We start from the raw sequence: 15,097 nt of genomic DNA, 5'->3' as shown, positions 1-15,097 counted from the left end.
AGAGTGCGCTCGGCTTTACCATTTTGGGGAGAGGTGTGGGGGGAGGACATGCGCATGGTGATGCCGTTAGTGAGGAAGAAGGTACGGGCGGCGGAGTTGTCGAACTCACGGCCGTTGTCACATTGAATGCTGCGAATCGGTATGGAAAACAGAGTCCTGACATAGGCAAAAAAATGAGAGTGTGGTAAAAGTGTCGGATTTCAAACGTAGAGGAAACGTCCAAACATAGTGAGAGCAATCATCAAGAATGACTAGGTAATATTTAAAACCCGACACACTGGGAACAGGAGAGGTCCACAGATCACAATGGATTAACTCAAAGTTTCCCTTAGCCCTAGAAAACGATGTAGTAAAGGGTAAACGAATGTGACGACCAAGTTGACAAGCATGACATATGGTGGAGGAGCCGCCTTTGGGTGAAGGAATGACCGAGGAGTGGGCCAAGCGAGCAAGAGCCTCGTGACCGAGGTGTCCAAGCTGACGATGCCAAAGTGTGGTGGTGCCGGCGGCAAAGGAGCTGGCCATGGTGTTGAAGAAGTTCGCCGGAAAGGAGTAAAGGTCACCGAAACTATTGCACCTGGCGACCACGGTCCTGGTAGGAAGATCCTTCACAGTGAAACCAAACTTGTCAAACTCGATGGAAAGATTGTTGTCAGTGACAAACCGATGAACAGAAATGAGATTCTTTATAATGCCAGGAGAAACAAGAACGTTATTAAGAAGAAACATTCGGTTGGCATAAGAAAAAGAGGCATCGCCGGTTGCAGTGATGAGCAGGAGGGAACCGTTTCCAACAATAATGTGTGAGGGGGTAGAGTGAGTTGGGTGGGTGGGAGAGGATAGGATACCGGTGTCCGAAGTCATATGTGAAGTAGCACCGGTGTCCATGTACCAGTTGGTGGAGGCGGGCGTCGTCAGGGTTCCTGTTTGGAACAAACCAGCAAGGGTTTGCTGGTCCCAAGCAGGCGTCGGGCCGGTAGCGCCGTACCAGGCCAAAGGCTGGGCCGACTGCTGTGGCGAAGGCGTCGGAAGAAGGCCGGCCTGGTTGTAGAAGCTGGCTGGCTGGGCGCTGGAGGCCTATTGCGGGAGGCCGGCAGAAGGCCCAGCGAGTGCCGCTCCTGCGAACTGAGGTCGTGGGCCGAGGATGCCAGGGGAGCGCAGAAGTGGGCCACCGGGCCACATCTCGATGGTGCCGGCCCATGGGTGCTGAGGTGTGGGCCAGCCTTGAGGAGCACGTGGCTGGCTTGGTCCCTGGGCTTGCACGATCTGGAGGCCGCCCTGAGACGCTTGTGAACCACCACCGCCGCTGCTAGAGTTGTTGGAGTTGCCGCCGGAGTTGTTGCGAGGGCTTCGGTTTCGATTGTTGCCGCCGCCGCCGCCTTTATTTCCGCCGCCGCCTTGGCTGGTCTGGTTTGGGTTGTCGAAACCCGTGGCATGCGCCGGGTTCATGCCGCCGGTGCCGCGGTTGCCGCCGGTGGCGGCGATCAGGGCGGTAGATGGAGCAGAGGATCCCTTGTTGCCTTTGTTGATCTCGGCGAGGATGAGCTGGCTGCGGGCCTCGACGAACGACGGAAACGGTCGCTGTAAGGGAAGAATTGTTTGCAAGTGTTCATACTTAGGGTTGAGACCTTGAAGCATGGCGAGGACGAGTTGCCGGTCGGTGACGGGATCGCCGAGCTCGCCGCGGGTGTCAGCCATGGCCTTGAGGCGACGACAGTAGTCGTTGGCGCTGAGGTCACCTTGCACGAAGTTGTGGAATTCCGTCGAGACGTGCATGGCGCGTTGTTCTTGGTGACCGAGGAACATCTGCTCAAGGCAGAGCCACACATGGCGTGCAGTGGCGACGGGCTGCAGCACTGTCTCCAGGAGATCGGCAGCTATGGTGCCATAAATCCATGCCAGCACCACGCAGTCCATCCGTGCCCATGTCGCTTGGTCGGGGAAGGCGACGTCGGAGAGAACGTGATCGGAGAGGGCATATTTGCCGAGCGTGACGAGGAAGAGGCCGCGCCACTTGGAGTAGTTCGCGCCGAGGTCGAGGACGACTGGAACAAGAGCCTTAACGTTGAGGACCGACACAGCTTGAGCGTGGAGTGCATCAACGGTGTCGTCGACGAGCGGCGCGCCACCGGACGCGGCGCCGGCGGGTTGCTCGTCATGCTGGTGAGGAGGCGGAACACCGAGCGCTGCGAAGAGACTTGACAGGTCGGGTTCGGGGCGGTCGACGGGCGCGCCAGCGGAAGAGGGCGCGTCGGGTTGAGGAACACCGAGGGCGGCGCGGAGCGCCGATGCGTCGACAGTCACCGTGGTCGGGGAAGACGGGCTCGACGCTGTGTTTGCCATGGCAGACGACGAGACGACGAGGGCGGAGATGGCGTCCTGGACGGCCTTGACAGCAGCAGCAGAAGTGGCGTCAGCAAGGGCCTCGGCGGCGGCACGATCATCCGCAGAGACTGTGTCATCGGCAGGACGGAGCGTCTTCCGGATGGCAGACGTAGCGGCATTGGTTACGGAGGTAATCGCCGCGGAGAGAGCCGCGTTGTCGTGAGACGACATGAGGGCCGGCGTAAGGGTGAGCCGGCGGCGGCAGGAGAAAGGTTTAGGGTGGAGCGGAAGCGATTAGATCGGAGGTATCTGATACCATGAAAGCGAGATTAGCTCAACGCGATGATTTCATTAATCACGGAACATGTATACATATAGACCTCATCCATACCTTAACCACTCAACCGACTTATAACAACAGAATCGGGAGGATTAGGAGGAGAGATCGGATAAAACAGAAAGAGATAAACACCGCAAGCGATAATATCGCTAACAGCTTTGTTTCCACCCCCACATAATTACACACACTGGCCGCTTTAATTGTAATTTAAACAGCTTACTAATTAACATTTAGATAGATTAATTATCAATCAAAACCTAATGAAATTTCACTGGTTAAAAGAAGTCGCATGCTGCCGCGTTGTGAAATTCTTCCGTTTCATAGGCGGCGCCATGGCCGTGGTCAAGGTTGTAGCCGTAGCCGGCGGCGAGGTCAGTGTACCCAAATCCATGGATGAACTGCGGGGGGAGAGGCGGCGGCATTATCATCGGCGGGAAGGACAGCGGCGGCGCATGGACAGCGTTGCCGCCGATCAACTTCGTCGTGGTGTCGTGGCTCCCGGGGCTGTGAGAGACGAACGGGCCGGCGTCGAGGTAGTCGATGAGGTTGGCGGCGGCGGCGGCGGCGCCCGTGTAGTGTGTCATCGCCTCCTCGACGATGATGTCGTGGACGCGCTCCGACGCCTCGGCCTGGACCCTCTGGAGCGCGGCGAGCATGGACACGAGGTCGGCGAGCCCCGCGCGGCGCACGTCGGCGTCGTTCCAGACGCCCGCCACGCGCGCCGCCTCGTCGAGCGCGTCCCGCCTGCGCGCCGCCGCGCCGAGCGCGTCCTTCAGGCGCTCCTCCACGCGGTTGAACTCGCGCACGACCGCCTCCTCCTCCTCCGCCGCCGCCGCCGCGGCGACGGCGGGGGAGCGGCCGAGGAGGAAGCGGTCGGCGACGGCGGGGACGGAGGGGTGGCCGAAGCAGTGCGGCCTCCCGGCGGGGGAGAAGAAGACGACGGCGACGCGCGCGCCGCAGAGCACGGACAGCTCGCTGGCCTTCTTGAAGACTCCCTCGCGGCGCTTGGAGAAGCACACCTGCCGCGCCTCCTTGTTCTCGATCAGCTTCATCTCGATCCTCTGCCGCCCCCGCGTCCGCTTCCTCCTCCTCCCCTCGCCGCCGCCGCCTTCGTCATCGCCGCCGACGAGCCCGTACGTGTCATGTGCAACGTGTAGGATTTATATAGACGAGAACGCATACATACAAGGAAAGAGGAGGGAACAGTATCAGAAAAAGGGATATTAACGTTGTGAATTTTGTACTGATTGATTGATGATGCATGAGTACGATTTGTGAGTTTTGTGATCTGTCAATCAGAGGAGCAAGGATGATGATGATCAGTCAAAGTAGGTCAGATTGTCACGGCCGGTTTCCATGTAAAAGGGCACAAGAAATCAAACTTCTGTTCCAACGGTATCTTGCCTACTAGTTCCCAGGATTAGCATCGGATGTAACAAAATGAAATGTGAATGTGATGCTACATTGTCCAAAAGTTCAGAGATAACATTTCGTCGTGATGGTCGATATGGAGGATTTGTGAGCTCTTTGTACATTTCAAATGCGCACCTGGTTGATCTCAATTATACCATCTGCATGACCACTTGATTACTTATCTTATTATGGTGGAGGAAGGCATGCACAAATTTATTTATTTTTTATGAACCTTCCCGACAAAAATGCCGAATTGGAGGGAGATGGAAGATGAACTGGTCAGCACTCAGCACTATGAATACCCAAGCAATTCACAGATCTAATCGCGCCAGGTGTAATCATTATGAGAATTGTCATTTGGATTGTGATAATTCACAATCTGCAATTCAGCCGAGAACACAAGAAAGATCGAAATCTTGTTATTTTTCCTACTCGAAATCCTGATTACAGTATCAACCAAAACCAAGAACACGCGAACCATCTACACAAATCGCAGTACACGCCCAAATCCTTATTAGCTGACAAGATCCGCCGGCGGCGGCGGCGCCGCCGCGAACGCGGCGAAGAACGCATCCGCGGCCGGCGGCGGCAGGAACACGACGCTCCTGGCCGCGCACATCCTCCTCCTGAGCGGGTACCTCCCCGCGCCGCCGAGCCCCCTCGCCGGCACGACGAAGTGCGGCGCGCCGCCCTGCTGCTGCTCGGCCACCACCTGCGGCGGCGTCGGCGCCGGAGGGAGGGACGTCGGCAGGAGGCGCGTCGCCGCCGCGGCCGACCGGAGCGAGCGGGCGACGATCCTCGAGTCCCTGAGCCGCGCGAGCGCCCCCGGGCGGAGGAACCGGTGCATCCGCTCCTCCTCTCGCGGCGCGGCGCGGTGGAGGCGGCGTCGCTCCATCGCCGGAGATAGCTGGGAGGGAGCGAGGAAGGGATCCGGCGGCGGCGGCGGAGATAATTATAGGGGAAGGAGGCGGGGGGAAGCGAGTAGTGGAGGGAAAACTATGGCGGGAACGAAATGGGAGGGAAACTGGAAAAAGAGGGAGATGAAACCACGACGCGCGCACAGCAAATTGGTACACGAATGATAACACTATGTCACTGACAAGTGGGCCCACTCACGTGTATATCGGTTTATCGTTGAGAGAATTTTAAAGTCACAAGAGTGTATGGAAATGGAATGCCAGTGTTTGATGGTTTGCAGTTTGGTAAAAATTCAGCGCGAATTCAGAATGTTTTAACCCATGTTTGAATTCCGATGATGGCAGAGAGACTGAGGGCTTGTTTACTTTGTTGCTCAAATCAACCATACCAAATTTTGACACATTTTGGCACATTGTGGCATTATCAAAATTTGATAGCGTTGTCTTTGTTTTATTTGTTGCGTTTGTCAATATTTGGTAGAGTTTTAAGAGATAGTTCGTAGAACTGCCAAATTTTGGAATTTGGTAAGATAGTAATGGTTAAAGTGTGTTTAATTTGGTCTGACCAAAATTTAATAATGTCAAAATTTTGTGAGGTTGAAAATGGCACCAAACCAAACATGCCCTGAATTGTTACTCTCAGCAGTATGACAAGAAAAAAAGAGTGATCTTAGTATACTACTATACTAGTCATTGAAATGAAGCATCATCAGGTAAGTTTTATTTTGGTCATACATCATGGCAGCCATATACAGTATACAGTACAGGAGATCGATACAAAATGACCACCTCAAAAAACTCAAAAACATTTTACCTCTTCTCCAAAGAATGCAATATCAGCTGGTATACCCACCTCCTTCACCGCCACCGGCAGACAGACGCTACGTAAAATTGTGGTCCGCTTCGTCGGCGTTCATCCAGACCCAGTTACAGAAACGAATCATCACAGCTAAAAACTACACAAGAATTACATACAAACAGACCGTGGCCAATGTACAGCACACCTACTATAAGCAGGAGGAAGTTCCTGCTTGTGCTTCCGGTTTTTTCTTTTTTTTTGTTTGACCGGTTGTTTCGGTCACGCTAGAAGGTTGCGTTCCAAAGCGCCTTCTCCCCTTCGGCGCACTTATTGTGCACCTCCCAGATCCTCCCCTCCGAGTTGCATATGCCGCTGCATCTCCAGTCGAATGATGCGGCGCAGGTGTTCCCCGCCTGAGCTTTCCACTCGCAATCTGTGATCGACGACACGAAAATGTGACTCGGTTCAAATGTTTACGTTGTTCGTCCGGTTGGTATTGCTAGGTATGAAGAGAAGCTTCAGATAATAAATGCAAGATAGGAGGTAGGGAGCTTACCAGGCGGAGTACCACAACAAAGTCTCCGGTCGTCGATATGCTCGACATCTAATCCAATGAACCAACTTCCTAATGAAACATCCTCATTTATATACTTGTGGAGGACATGCCTAGCAATTGGATTAGAGGAATCAGCATTAGTTTGTGCAACAATGAGAACAAGGCGTGCATGTGCACACAGGTAAATATGAAAACAGGTTTTATCTCACCTGTTTATAGATATGTAGGTTGCTAGATCTTTTGAAATAGCATACAATTGACCAGTAGCATGCCGAAAATATTTGTTTCCTGGTTCGCCAAATTTCCAATGCTCAGGTTCATAGTATCTCACACCCCTGGAGACAAGGGTTAACAAAACTTAGCAAATTTTGAGGGCATGAGAAAAGGAAAGGAGACATTGTCAGAAAGAACAGTTAAAACCATGTGATGCACTTACTTCTCAGTTAGGACAGGTCCAGATTTCATGCATCCAATATATACTCTGGGCTTCAATGCATGGTTAGATAAAATCTGTCCAAGTGTTGCTGCAAAAGCAAAACACCAATGTCATAAAGAATCAATTGTCTATAGCAGTGATGCCCTTTCTACATGCAATGAATCAAATATGCATTGATGAGACTAGCTGCGTGTTATCTTGCGAAATATTTGAAACCCTGGTTAATGTTTCTACACATACAAAATGGACACTTAAGATGACCATCAATGAGTCAAAGAGGAGCTTCAAATACAGACATGATGGCGGCACACAGATATGATCACTTTCCTCTCATCTTAAGATCGATAAAATGTTCAAAAAAGAACAATAGAAGGGCATAAAAGATATGGAGATTTACCTATGTTTACATGCACGTCATCATCAACCTTCACATAAAAGTCTGCATCCCACAATGAAACAGCCGTAGCAAAGTATGTCTTGGTTTTGCCAGATAGAGCAAGGTATCCTTCAACATGATCCTGAATAAAGTTAGACCACAATAAATAAGGGGGCGAAATAGCATTCCCAGTGATTCTAGGAGAAACAGTCACTTGATAAATACGATCCATGAAAAACCAATAAGCAATTAAGCAAGTGCTTGTCTTACAATTCTCATGAAGTCACCATGTTTTCTGTCCTCTGCTTCAATTGCTCTATCAACAATTCCACCTGATATAGCACTGGAAGACATGGAATGAGTGAGTTGTTTTGTCAATAACAGAAACGAAAATCAAAATAAGGAACCATGACTACTGAGTACTGAAAAATGCAACACGTTCTTTGTACCTGTGGCCAATGACGAAACGAATGATGATCCCCTTCTCTTCTTCAAGCTTCTTCCTTTTTTCACCTGTTTTTTGCTGTTAGTTCATCGAGTCATGCCAATAAAACTATAGAAGTACTGTTCTTTTTCTTTTCAGCAGGGGAACAAAAGTACTGTCCTTCACTTTTTTGCGATGGAATAAACAGATTTTTCTTAATGAAACACATATTCCAGATTTTAATGTCAACAACCTTGAGGCATCCAGGTGTAACGTATGGAATCTCTTCTCTTCCGACTGCTAAATGCAGTATTGATGCCGATCACCATAAGGTACTTCCGCCTCCCGATTGACTCGGAAAGTTTGAACTCTTCTGCAACTGGGGAACCATTGAGCAAGGACTCTTGTAGAGATCTTGCAGCTGAGAGTTCTGTCTCTAAGCTTGCTATTGTCTTATCTAGTGTTCTACATTCAAAGCATCCAAAAATACCGATCAGAACTAAAAAAAAAAAAAAATCAACAAGCAAACAAAAATATTCTCAAGAAAGACAAGGCCTGTACGTACTGTACACCATGATGAGTATCTTGAACCCGCAATATATCTTTGTAATCGGGATGTTGGACCTGCTAACAAACACATGATAATCAGCTAAAGATATTGACAATTACTCTGTACACTGCATTACAATAGAAAGAAAGTATCATCTTCTATAAAACTAACTTCATGTAATGAACTGGACTAATAAAGTGTTGAATAAAATTAGAGAAATTAAAATGGGAAGAAAAGCATTACCTTTTTAGGACCACACTCCGCGGCAACTAGCGTGTTGCCTTCGTCTCCATTTCCGTTTGGTCGAGCAATCTCGTTTGCCTCAGGCAGTGTCCACATTCTGAAACAATTGATGGGGAATAGGTAAGAAACATTTGGTAAACGAAATACCTCGGGGGAGGTCTTTCGGCCCAGCTTTTTAACCTACCATCATTGTAATAATAACATCATAATGGGCGAAAAGACTAGCTGAATTTGCGAAAATGGAACTAGACATCCACAAAATGTGGTCATGCTTCTGCAGAAGGAAGTGACTGAAGAGTGGAGTGCTAAAGCTAAAATGTTGGGTGAGGATACACCAGTTAGCAGAAACTCGTCTAGGAAGCAAATTATGTGCATATTTCAAATGGGATCATTTGCACAGCTTGTGAAGCCAATAATCTAATGCGGTAAGTAATAAATTCGAGGTTCAGAGAGCGTTGACACTCCAATTCGATGTAATCGAGGTAAACCAAATCACCAAACAACCCCCGTGAAAGCAAGAACACGAACACTCCTACCAATTTACAGTATTCCGCTGCAAAAATCAAGAACACGAATTCATGGCCACACAGTAATCCAGACCCCCCAATCACCCCAGATGCAGAGGCGCGTCAAATGGCACAGATCTTGAGCTCGGCGCAGCTCAAATCAACGACCCAGCACTAGCGAAGCTGAGCTCAAATCCTCGAAAATTGAAGAGAGCAAGAATCGGAGAGCAGGGGGGATTCTCTTGATTGATTACCTGTTGGTGAAGAGCAGGCCGAGGCAGAAGCTCCCGAGGCAGAGCAGCACGGCCCATCTCCTCGACACCCCTCCATCCCCTCCTCCTCCTTTCCTCCAGCTCATCGCCGCCGCCGCTATCTTGCTCTTCTTCCTCCTTTCTCTCCTCTTCCTCCGCCTCAGAATCTCATGCGCCTCACAGGAGAGCAACCCATGGACGGATCACGAGTCGTTCGTTCTTGACTTGTTTTGGCGTCCTCGATGGGTGAGCCTTTCTTGCAGCTCAGCTCTCTCTCTCTCTCTCTACCTTCTCACCACTTGAGCAGCAAGCAGCTCAGCTCACACCACCATGAGACCCATGTGGGGGCGTCGGTCGTGGTCTCGTGGAGGAGACGCAGAAGCAGTGAGGAGCAGCAACTAGTATACTATGGTTGTGTTTAGTTCAACGTAAAGTTTGGATTTTAGTTGAAATTAGAAATATTATGTGTGTATGATAGATTGATGTGATAGAGAAAGACTGAAGTTTAGATCCAAACTTTAGATATACTCCTCCCACCAAAACACGCCATTTCTCCTGCACAACACGCCATTTCTCCTGCACAGCCGCAGTAATTAACTCAACTGCAAGTCTGCAAGAAGCAAGAAGCGGGCAGTGATAATAACTGGCCGACCGTCAAGATCTTCGGAGGAGGAGGAGAAGAAGACGAGGCAGGTGAAGCGAACGCATCGGCTTCGGCTTCTCCGTCGCTTACCTAGATGGATGGATCTGAAGTTCTGAACCGTGTTTGTTTTTTGAGTGTATTCTTGTTTTTTAATTTGTCTGTTTTTGTATTCTTGTTTTTAATTTGTCTGGCTCGTCTTCACAGTTGCGCGCGCGAAACGAACGAACGCACATGGGGGTCGGAGGCTGCGGCTGCGTGAGAGCGGCAGTGAGAAGAAGGTGGAGTGAGGTGATGGGTAAAAAGGGAAGGGGCAACCGACTGACGTGGTGGTGTGTGTGTGTGCTGGTGAGACGTCGCTTTCGGTGGGTGGTCCACGACCACGAACTCACGTTGCTGCTGCTGTCCGCGCCGTGCACCCGTCGGTCGGTAGCAGTGCGGTGCGCCGTGCCAGGGAGGGCGCCGGGGGGTTTTCTTGTCCTAGATCGTCCGTAATAAAATACCGTTGTCTCTATTTTTGTTCAGTACTACTCCGTAAGCGAAATTGATGAGCATGAACACCGGACGTCTAAAAAGATCGTAGAGGAATACTCCCTCCGATAAAAACAATATATTTATCCTTTAAGATTTCGGCCATCGATGATTTCTCGAATGCTTAGTTTACAGCCAAATCAAATGATATAAATAGATTTGTCTCGAAAAATATTATCACATTGGCTAAATATATTTTTGAGGGGAGTAATATGGAAGATAAAATTACTCGTTTGCCACTAGTTGATTGGTGTTTATTCATTTGCTACTTATTACTCTATATGCTGTAAGGAAATGTAAGGATATGGCACTTGCGTACCGTTAGTGCCTAAGGAGAAGATGTCACCTATGATTTTTTATGACGTGGAGGAAAAAGAAAGAGGAAAAAAATATTCGTAAGTTGTTGATTACCAATTTAGCTTTTAGGATATAGTTTAGGAAAAAGTACACATAAGATCCCTCAACTTGTTAGCCAGATATAAAATCGTCCCTCAACCGCAAAACCGGACATCCGGCGTCCCCCAACTTACAAAACCGGTCACAATAGGTCCCTCGACGGTATTGACCCCGGTTTTATCCCACGTGGCGACTGACTCAGCGTGGGACCCACGTGGGCCCCACATGTCAGGCTGCCACATCAGCCTCCTCCTCCTCTCTCTCTCTTCCCCTCTTCTCTCCCTTCCTCATCTCTCTCTCTCCCTTCTCTGACTCAACCGGCGGGAGGAGGAGGGCGTCGGCGGCCGGCGACGAGCGACGCGACGGCGGTGATGGCGGCGACGGACGACGCGGCAGTGCTGGGGGGAGGAGCTACGGGCGGGCGGGCGGCAGGGAGAGGCGGCGCGCAGGCGGCGGGGAGGGGCAGTGCGCGGACGGGCGGCGGGGAGGGGCGGCGCGCAGGCGGCGAGGAGCAGCGCGCGGACGGCGGGGGAGGAGCGGCGCGCGGACTCCCCCGCCGGCCGCCGGCCACAAGGCCCATGAGGCAGAGGAATGGCGGCGACGATACGGCGGTGGGCGACACGGCATCGGCCTCGTCGGAGGCGAGCGCGGCGGCCCCACCCTCCTCGATCGCGCGGCGTGTGCGGCCGTGGCGAGGGAGGAGTTGCGCGCGTCCTCCTCCTCTTCGAACATGTCGCCATTGTCGTCGTCGTCGTCCGCCACCGCCCCGCCCCGCTCCGTGCCGCCGGCTTCGCGCGCCACCGCTTCACCGGCCTTCTCCAACGGCGGCGCTCCCCTTCCCGTCCCGGTCTCCCTCGCCACCCTCGATTCGCTCCCCTCCCCTTCCCCCGCTGACCGCCGTTCCCATTCACACCCCCGCCGTCGCCGCCGCCGCCCACCTCACCGTCTCCACGCCCGACTTCGACGGCACGGCGGGGGCCCTCTTTGTGCGCCCCGGCGGCCGCACGCGCCGCGCGGTCGAGGAGGGTAGGGCCGCCGCGCTCGCCTCCGACGAGGCCGATGCCGTGTCGCCCGCCGCCGAATCATCGCCGTCGTCCCTCTACCTCGTGGGCCTTGTGGCCGGCGGCCGGCGGGGGAGCCCGCGCGCCGCTCCTCCCCCCGCCGTCTGCGCGCTACTCCTCGCCGCCTGCGCGCCACCCCTCCCCGCCGCCCATCCGCGCGCTGCCCCTCACCGCCGCCTGCGCGTCGCCTCTCCCCGCCGCCCACCCGCCCGTAGCTCCTTCCCCCACCACTGCCGCGTCACCCATCGCCACCATCACCGCCGTCGCGTCACCCGTCGCCGGCCGCCGACGCCCTCCTCCTCCCGCCGGTTGAGTCAGAGAAGGGAGAGAGAGAGATGAGGAAGGGAGAGAAGAGGGGAAGAGAGAGAGTGTCACGCCCGGAATTTCTATCCAAAATTCCAAACGCTTACATGTGCACGAACCCTCGTCCAGGAATCAGCCGAGGCACACAATAACAAATTGATAATAGAGTACAATTATTACTCTAATTAATAAGCGAATAAAATGTCATTACAGAGGTAGATAGTTCCTCTCAATCAATAAAGATCTAAGCAGTGGAAAATAAGATAAACGGCGCAGACGATTCCACTCCACAGGCAGCTTGACCAGGGCTACACCTAATCCTCCACACCATCAGCATCACTGTAGAACTCCTCCTCTGATGAATGATTGCAAGGTGAGTATATGACATACTCAGCAAGCCACGCAGCAAATATGCAAGTGCACAGGATAACAAAGGATGGCATAATAGGGTTTCATTTGCATAAACAGCATTTAATAAACATTTCAGAATTTAGTAAAACAGTTGAGTAATAATTAAACAATATTATTCCAACGCTATACAACATATCCTGTTGCATAGGCCCAACCATTCTGAACAACCAATCCCGGCTGCACAGTTCTATCTCCAGACCAGGAATATACCATTCCAAACCAGGAGCTAATCAAATTATTACCAGTCATAGTATCTTTTATTATGATGAGAGGTATGAGACTAATCACGAAAGACATTGTTAAACCCGCCCATAACCGCGGGCACGGCTATTCGAATAGTTTTACTCTGACCAGAGGTGTACCACTGTACCCACAAGACACAGCCCCACGACATGTCACCATGCGCCTTGATACCACCACGGTACCTCAGAAAGGAGCTGTGACAGTACCCCTCGCACAACACAATCCACCACAGCGCACCGTTCCTGGATCATAATCACCCCCTTATAAACAAGGCATGGACTCCCCAGCGACCCCCGTGGGCTTATCTCCGCCACTTCTCAGTCTGGTGCCCCGCAATGAACTATGCTATACAAAAGGTAAAGCCGTTGCCCACGCTGGCTTGTGGTTGGCACGGTTAATGTTTCACAACCGAAACTCGTGAACCGGTCCTTAATTGTCATGAGCACGACCATCAAAACCATGTGCTCACAACCCACCATTAACAGGTTTTAGTTGGCAAATTAATTAATTAACCAATCATGATTAACCATCATGAGTTATCATTAAGCCATCATTGAATAATAGTGAGTCATAAGTTATCCCAATAGTGTGCTAATGTTTCTAAGCATGGCTAAGCAATCACATCTAATATCTAGCTGAACCAATATATAAAGCTCAACTAGTCAATTTATAAGAACCCAAGGTATCAAGGAATAAAGTAATCAAGAACAAAAGGGCTATAACAAACAATAGGTTAATTCCACCCAATGACATTCGAAAATAAATGCAATAGTTGAATAGAAACAATAGCTTTAAACGGGATCAACATGCTCAAAGGGGTTGTTTGGGATCTGTGTGACTTGCCTTGCTGGCCTTGGAACTCTTCAAATTCTTCTCCTGCGAAAACGGACTCTCCGGAAACGTCGGAATCTAAACAGAAAAGAGCAAAACACCAAAACAGCACATAAACAAGCATGAACAGTACATGTGGATATTTTTAACATGTAGATCTCAATTTTAGAAAAATTTAGAGACTTGAACCAACTAAATCCGAGCTAAGATGAATTAGTTATGAATTTTTAAAGATTAAATCGGATTAAAACACTTATATGGATTTTAATTGAATTATGACGCAATAATGAATTATTTTTGAAAAGGAAAAGAGGATTTATTGCGTCAGCGGCTAGGGTTAGCGGTGGACCGGGTGCACAGCGACGGTTCACGGGAACGGACGGCCGAGATCGATCCATCCAAAACGAACGGCCGAGATCGACCGGTCCACGGCCGGACCACGGCGGACGGCATCGATGACGTCGGCGATGACGTCATCTCCGGCGGCGACCGAACCGCGCGAGCTCGCCGGCGAACGACGGCGTGGCGGCGCGAACGGAGAGCACCTACGGGTAGCGGACGGCACGGCGAACTCACCGACGACCAAAGCGACGGCGGACGATGACCGGACGACGTCGGCGATGAGGAAGAAGCGGCGGCAACCTTCGGCTTGACGACGGCGACGGAGTTCCGGCGGTCGACAGCGACGACGAAGGGGCGGACGAGGACGGCGACGCGACGGCGACCACGACGGCGGCCTTCCCGAGCGACGGCGACGACTGGAGCGACGGCGGCGCACGGCTGGAGCGGCGGCGACGACGGCGGCGCGAGGACTCACGGCGCTAGGGCTCTACGGACGACGAGAGGCGAAGGCGAGGGTGGCGACGGGTAGCGGAGACACCGGGGATCCTTTTATAGGGGCAAGAACACGGCGGCGAAGGCCCACGGCGGCCGGCGACGAGAAGGAAAGTCTAGGGTTCGGAGGAGAGAGACCGATCCGATTCGAGATCGAATCCTCCGCTTTCCAAACGATTTTAGCCGAAGTTCCAAAAGGGAAAAGGTAGAGGAGATCGAGAAGATCATTTCCCCTCTATTGATTTCACCGGAAACGGAAAGGATCGGCCGGATTTGGAAAGAGACGGCGGCGGCGCGGCGCTAGGGTTTCGGGCGGCGGCGGCGCGAGGAAGACGACGAGTCTGACAGGCGGGCCCCACCTGTCAGCGGGCGGACGCGCGCGCGAGCGACGGCTGCGGCTGCGGACTGGGCCGACTTGGGCCGAGGAGGAGAGAGAGAAGGTTTTGGGCCGACTTTCGGCCCAAAGCCAAAAGAGACTTTTAAAAACCTTTTTCCATTTAAATTATTCATGAAATGCAATTCCATTTATTAAAAATACTTCCTTAGCTCAAATAAATCCCAGAAAAATCTAGGAATTATAGAATTAAGCAAAGTATTTAATAAAATTTTATCTAGCCCCATTTTATATTGGAATTTATTATTTAAAAAAATAGATCTTCTCTTCTAGGCTTTTAAAATCAATTCTAATAATTCCAATTAAACAACAATCTA

The 15,097-nt window shown here is 51.5% G+C and overlaps 2 protein-coding genes and 1 pseudogene across 3 annotated transcripts; all 3 read right to left on the bottom strand.

The window, feature by feature from the left end:
* Window positions 1–2,899: 2,899 nt before the first annotated feature.
* LOC127764655 (agamous-like MADS-box protein AGL28) lies at window positions 2,900–3,845 on the bottom strand (annotated as a pseudogene).
* Window positions 3,846–4,348: 503 nt separating this feature from the next.
* On the bottom strand, window positions 4,349–5,054 carry LOC127764384 (uncharacterized). The gene has a single exon (XM_052289263.1). It carries the CDS (start codon window positions 4,971–4,973, stop codon window positions 4,593–4,595), a length of 381 nt encoding a protein of 126 aa, XP_052145223.1. The 5' UTR covers window positions 4,974–5,054; the 3' UTR covers window positions 4,349–4,592.
* Window positions 5,055–5,682: 628 nt separating this feature from the next.
* Window positions 5,683–9,931, bottom strand: LOC127763983 (probable beta-1,3-galactosyltransferase 2). 2 transcript variants are annotated; one of them, XM_052288786.1, is made up of 12 exons: window positions 9,789–9,931; window positions 9,140–9,712; window positions 8,380–8,476; window positions 8,152–8,213; window positions 7,840–8,051; window positions 7,612–7,675; window positions 7,433–7,505; window positions 7,184–7,304; window positions 6,787–6,874; window positions 6,560–6,685; window positions 6,351–6,460; window positions 5,683–6,227 (listed from the first exon to the last, which is right to left on the bottom strand). In XM_052288786.1, exons 2-12 carry the CDS (start codon window positions 9,241–9,243, stop codon window positions 6,079–6,081), a joined length of 1,206 nt encoding a protein of 401 aa, XP_052144746.1. In that variant the 5' UTR covers window positions 9,244–9,712; window positions 9,789–9,931; the 3' UTR covers window positions 5,683–6,078. The 2 variants fall into 2 exon arrangements, with proteins under 2 accessions (XP_052144746.1, XP_052144747.1); XM_052288787.1 differs by having other exon boundaries at window positions 8,152–8,210; window positions 9,140–9,922.
* Window positions 9,932–15,097: the final 5,166 nt, after the last annotated feature.

The sequence above is a fragment of the Oryza glaberrima genome, chromosome 2 (genome assembly GCF_000147395.1).
Source record: "Oryza glaberrima chromosome 2, OglaRS2, whole genome shotgun sequence".
In the NCBI taxonomy this organism is placed as follows: Eukaryota; Viridiplantae; Streptophyta; class Magnoliopsida; order Poales; family Poaceae; genus Oryza; species Oryza glaberrima.
This window is presented reverse-complemented; position numbering and strand designations above follow the sequence as displayed.

Coding starts and splice junctions, on each gene's coding strand:
- LOC127764384 (XM_052289263.1), bottom strand. CDS start 4,973: ATGGAGCGACGCCGCCTCCACCGCGCCGCGCCGCGAGAGGAGGAGCGG.
- LOC127763983 (XM_052288786.1), bottom strand. CDS start 9,243: ATGAGCTGGAGGAAAGGAGGAGGAGGGGATGGAGGGGTGTCGAGGAGA. Junction 6,875..7,183: donor TGACGTGCATGTAAACATAG/GTAAATCTCCAT, acceptor TTGCTTTTGCAG/CAACACTTGGACAGATTTTA. Junction 6,228..6,350: donor TTGTTGTGGTACTCCGCCTG/GTAAGCTCCCTA, acceptor CGTCGATCACAG/ATTGCGAGTGGAAAGCTCAG.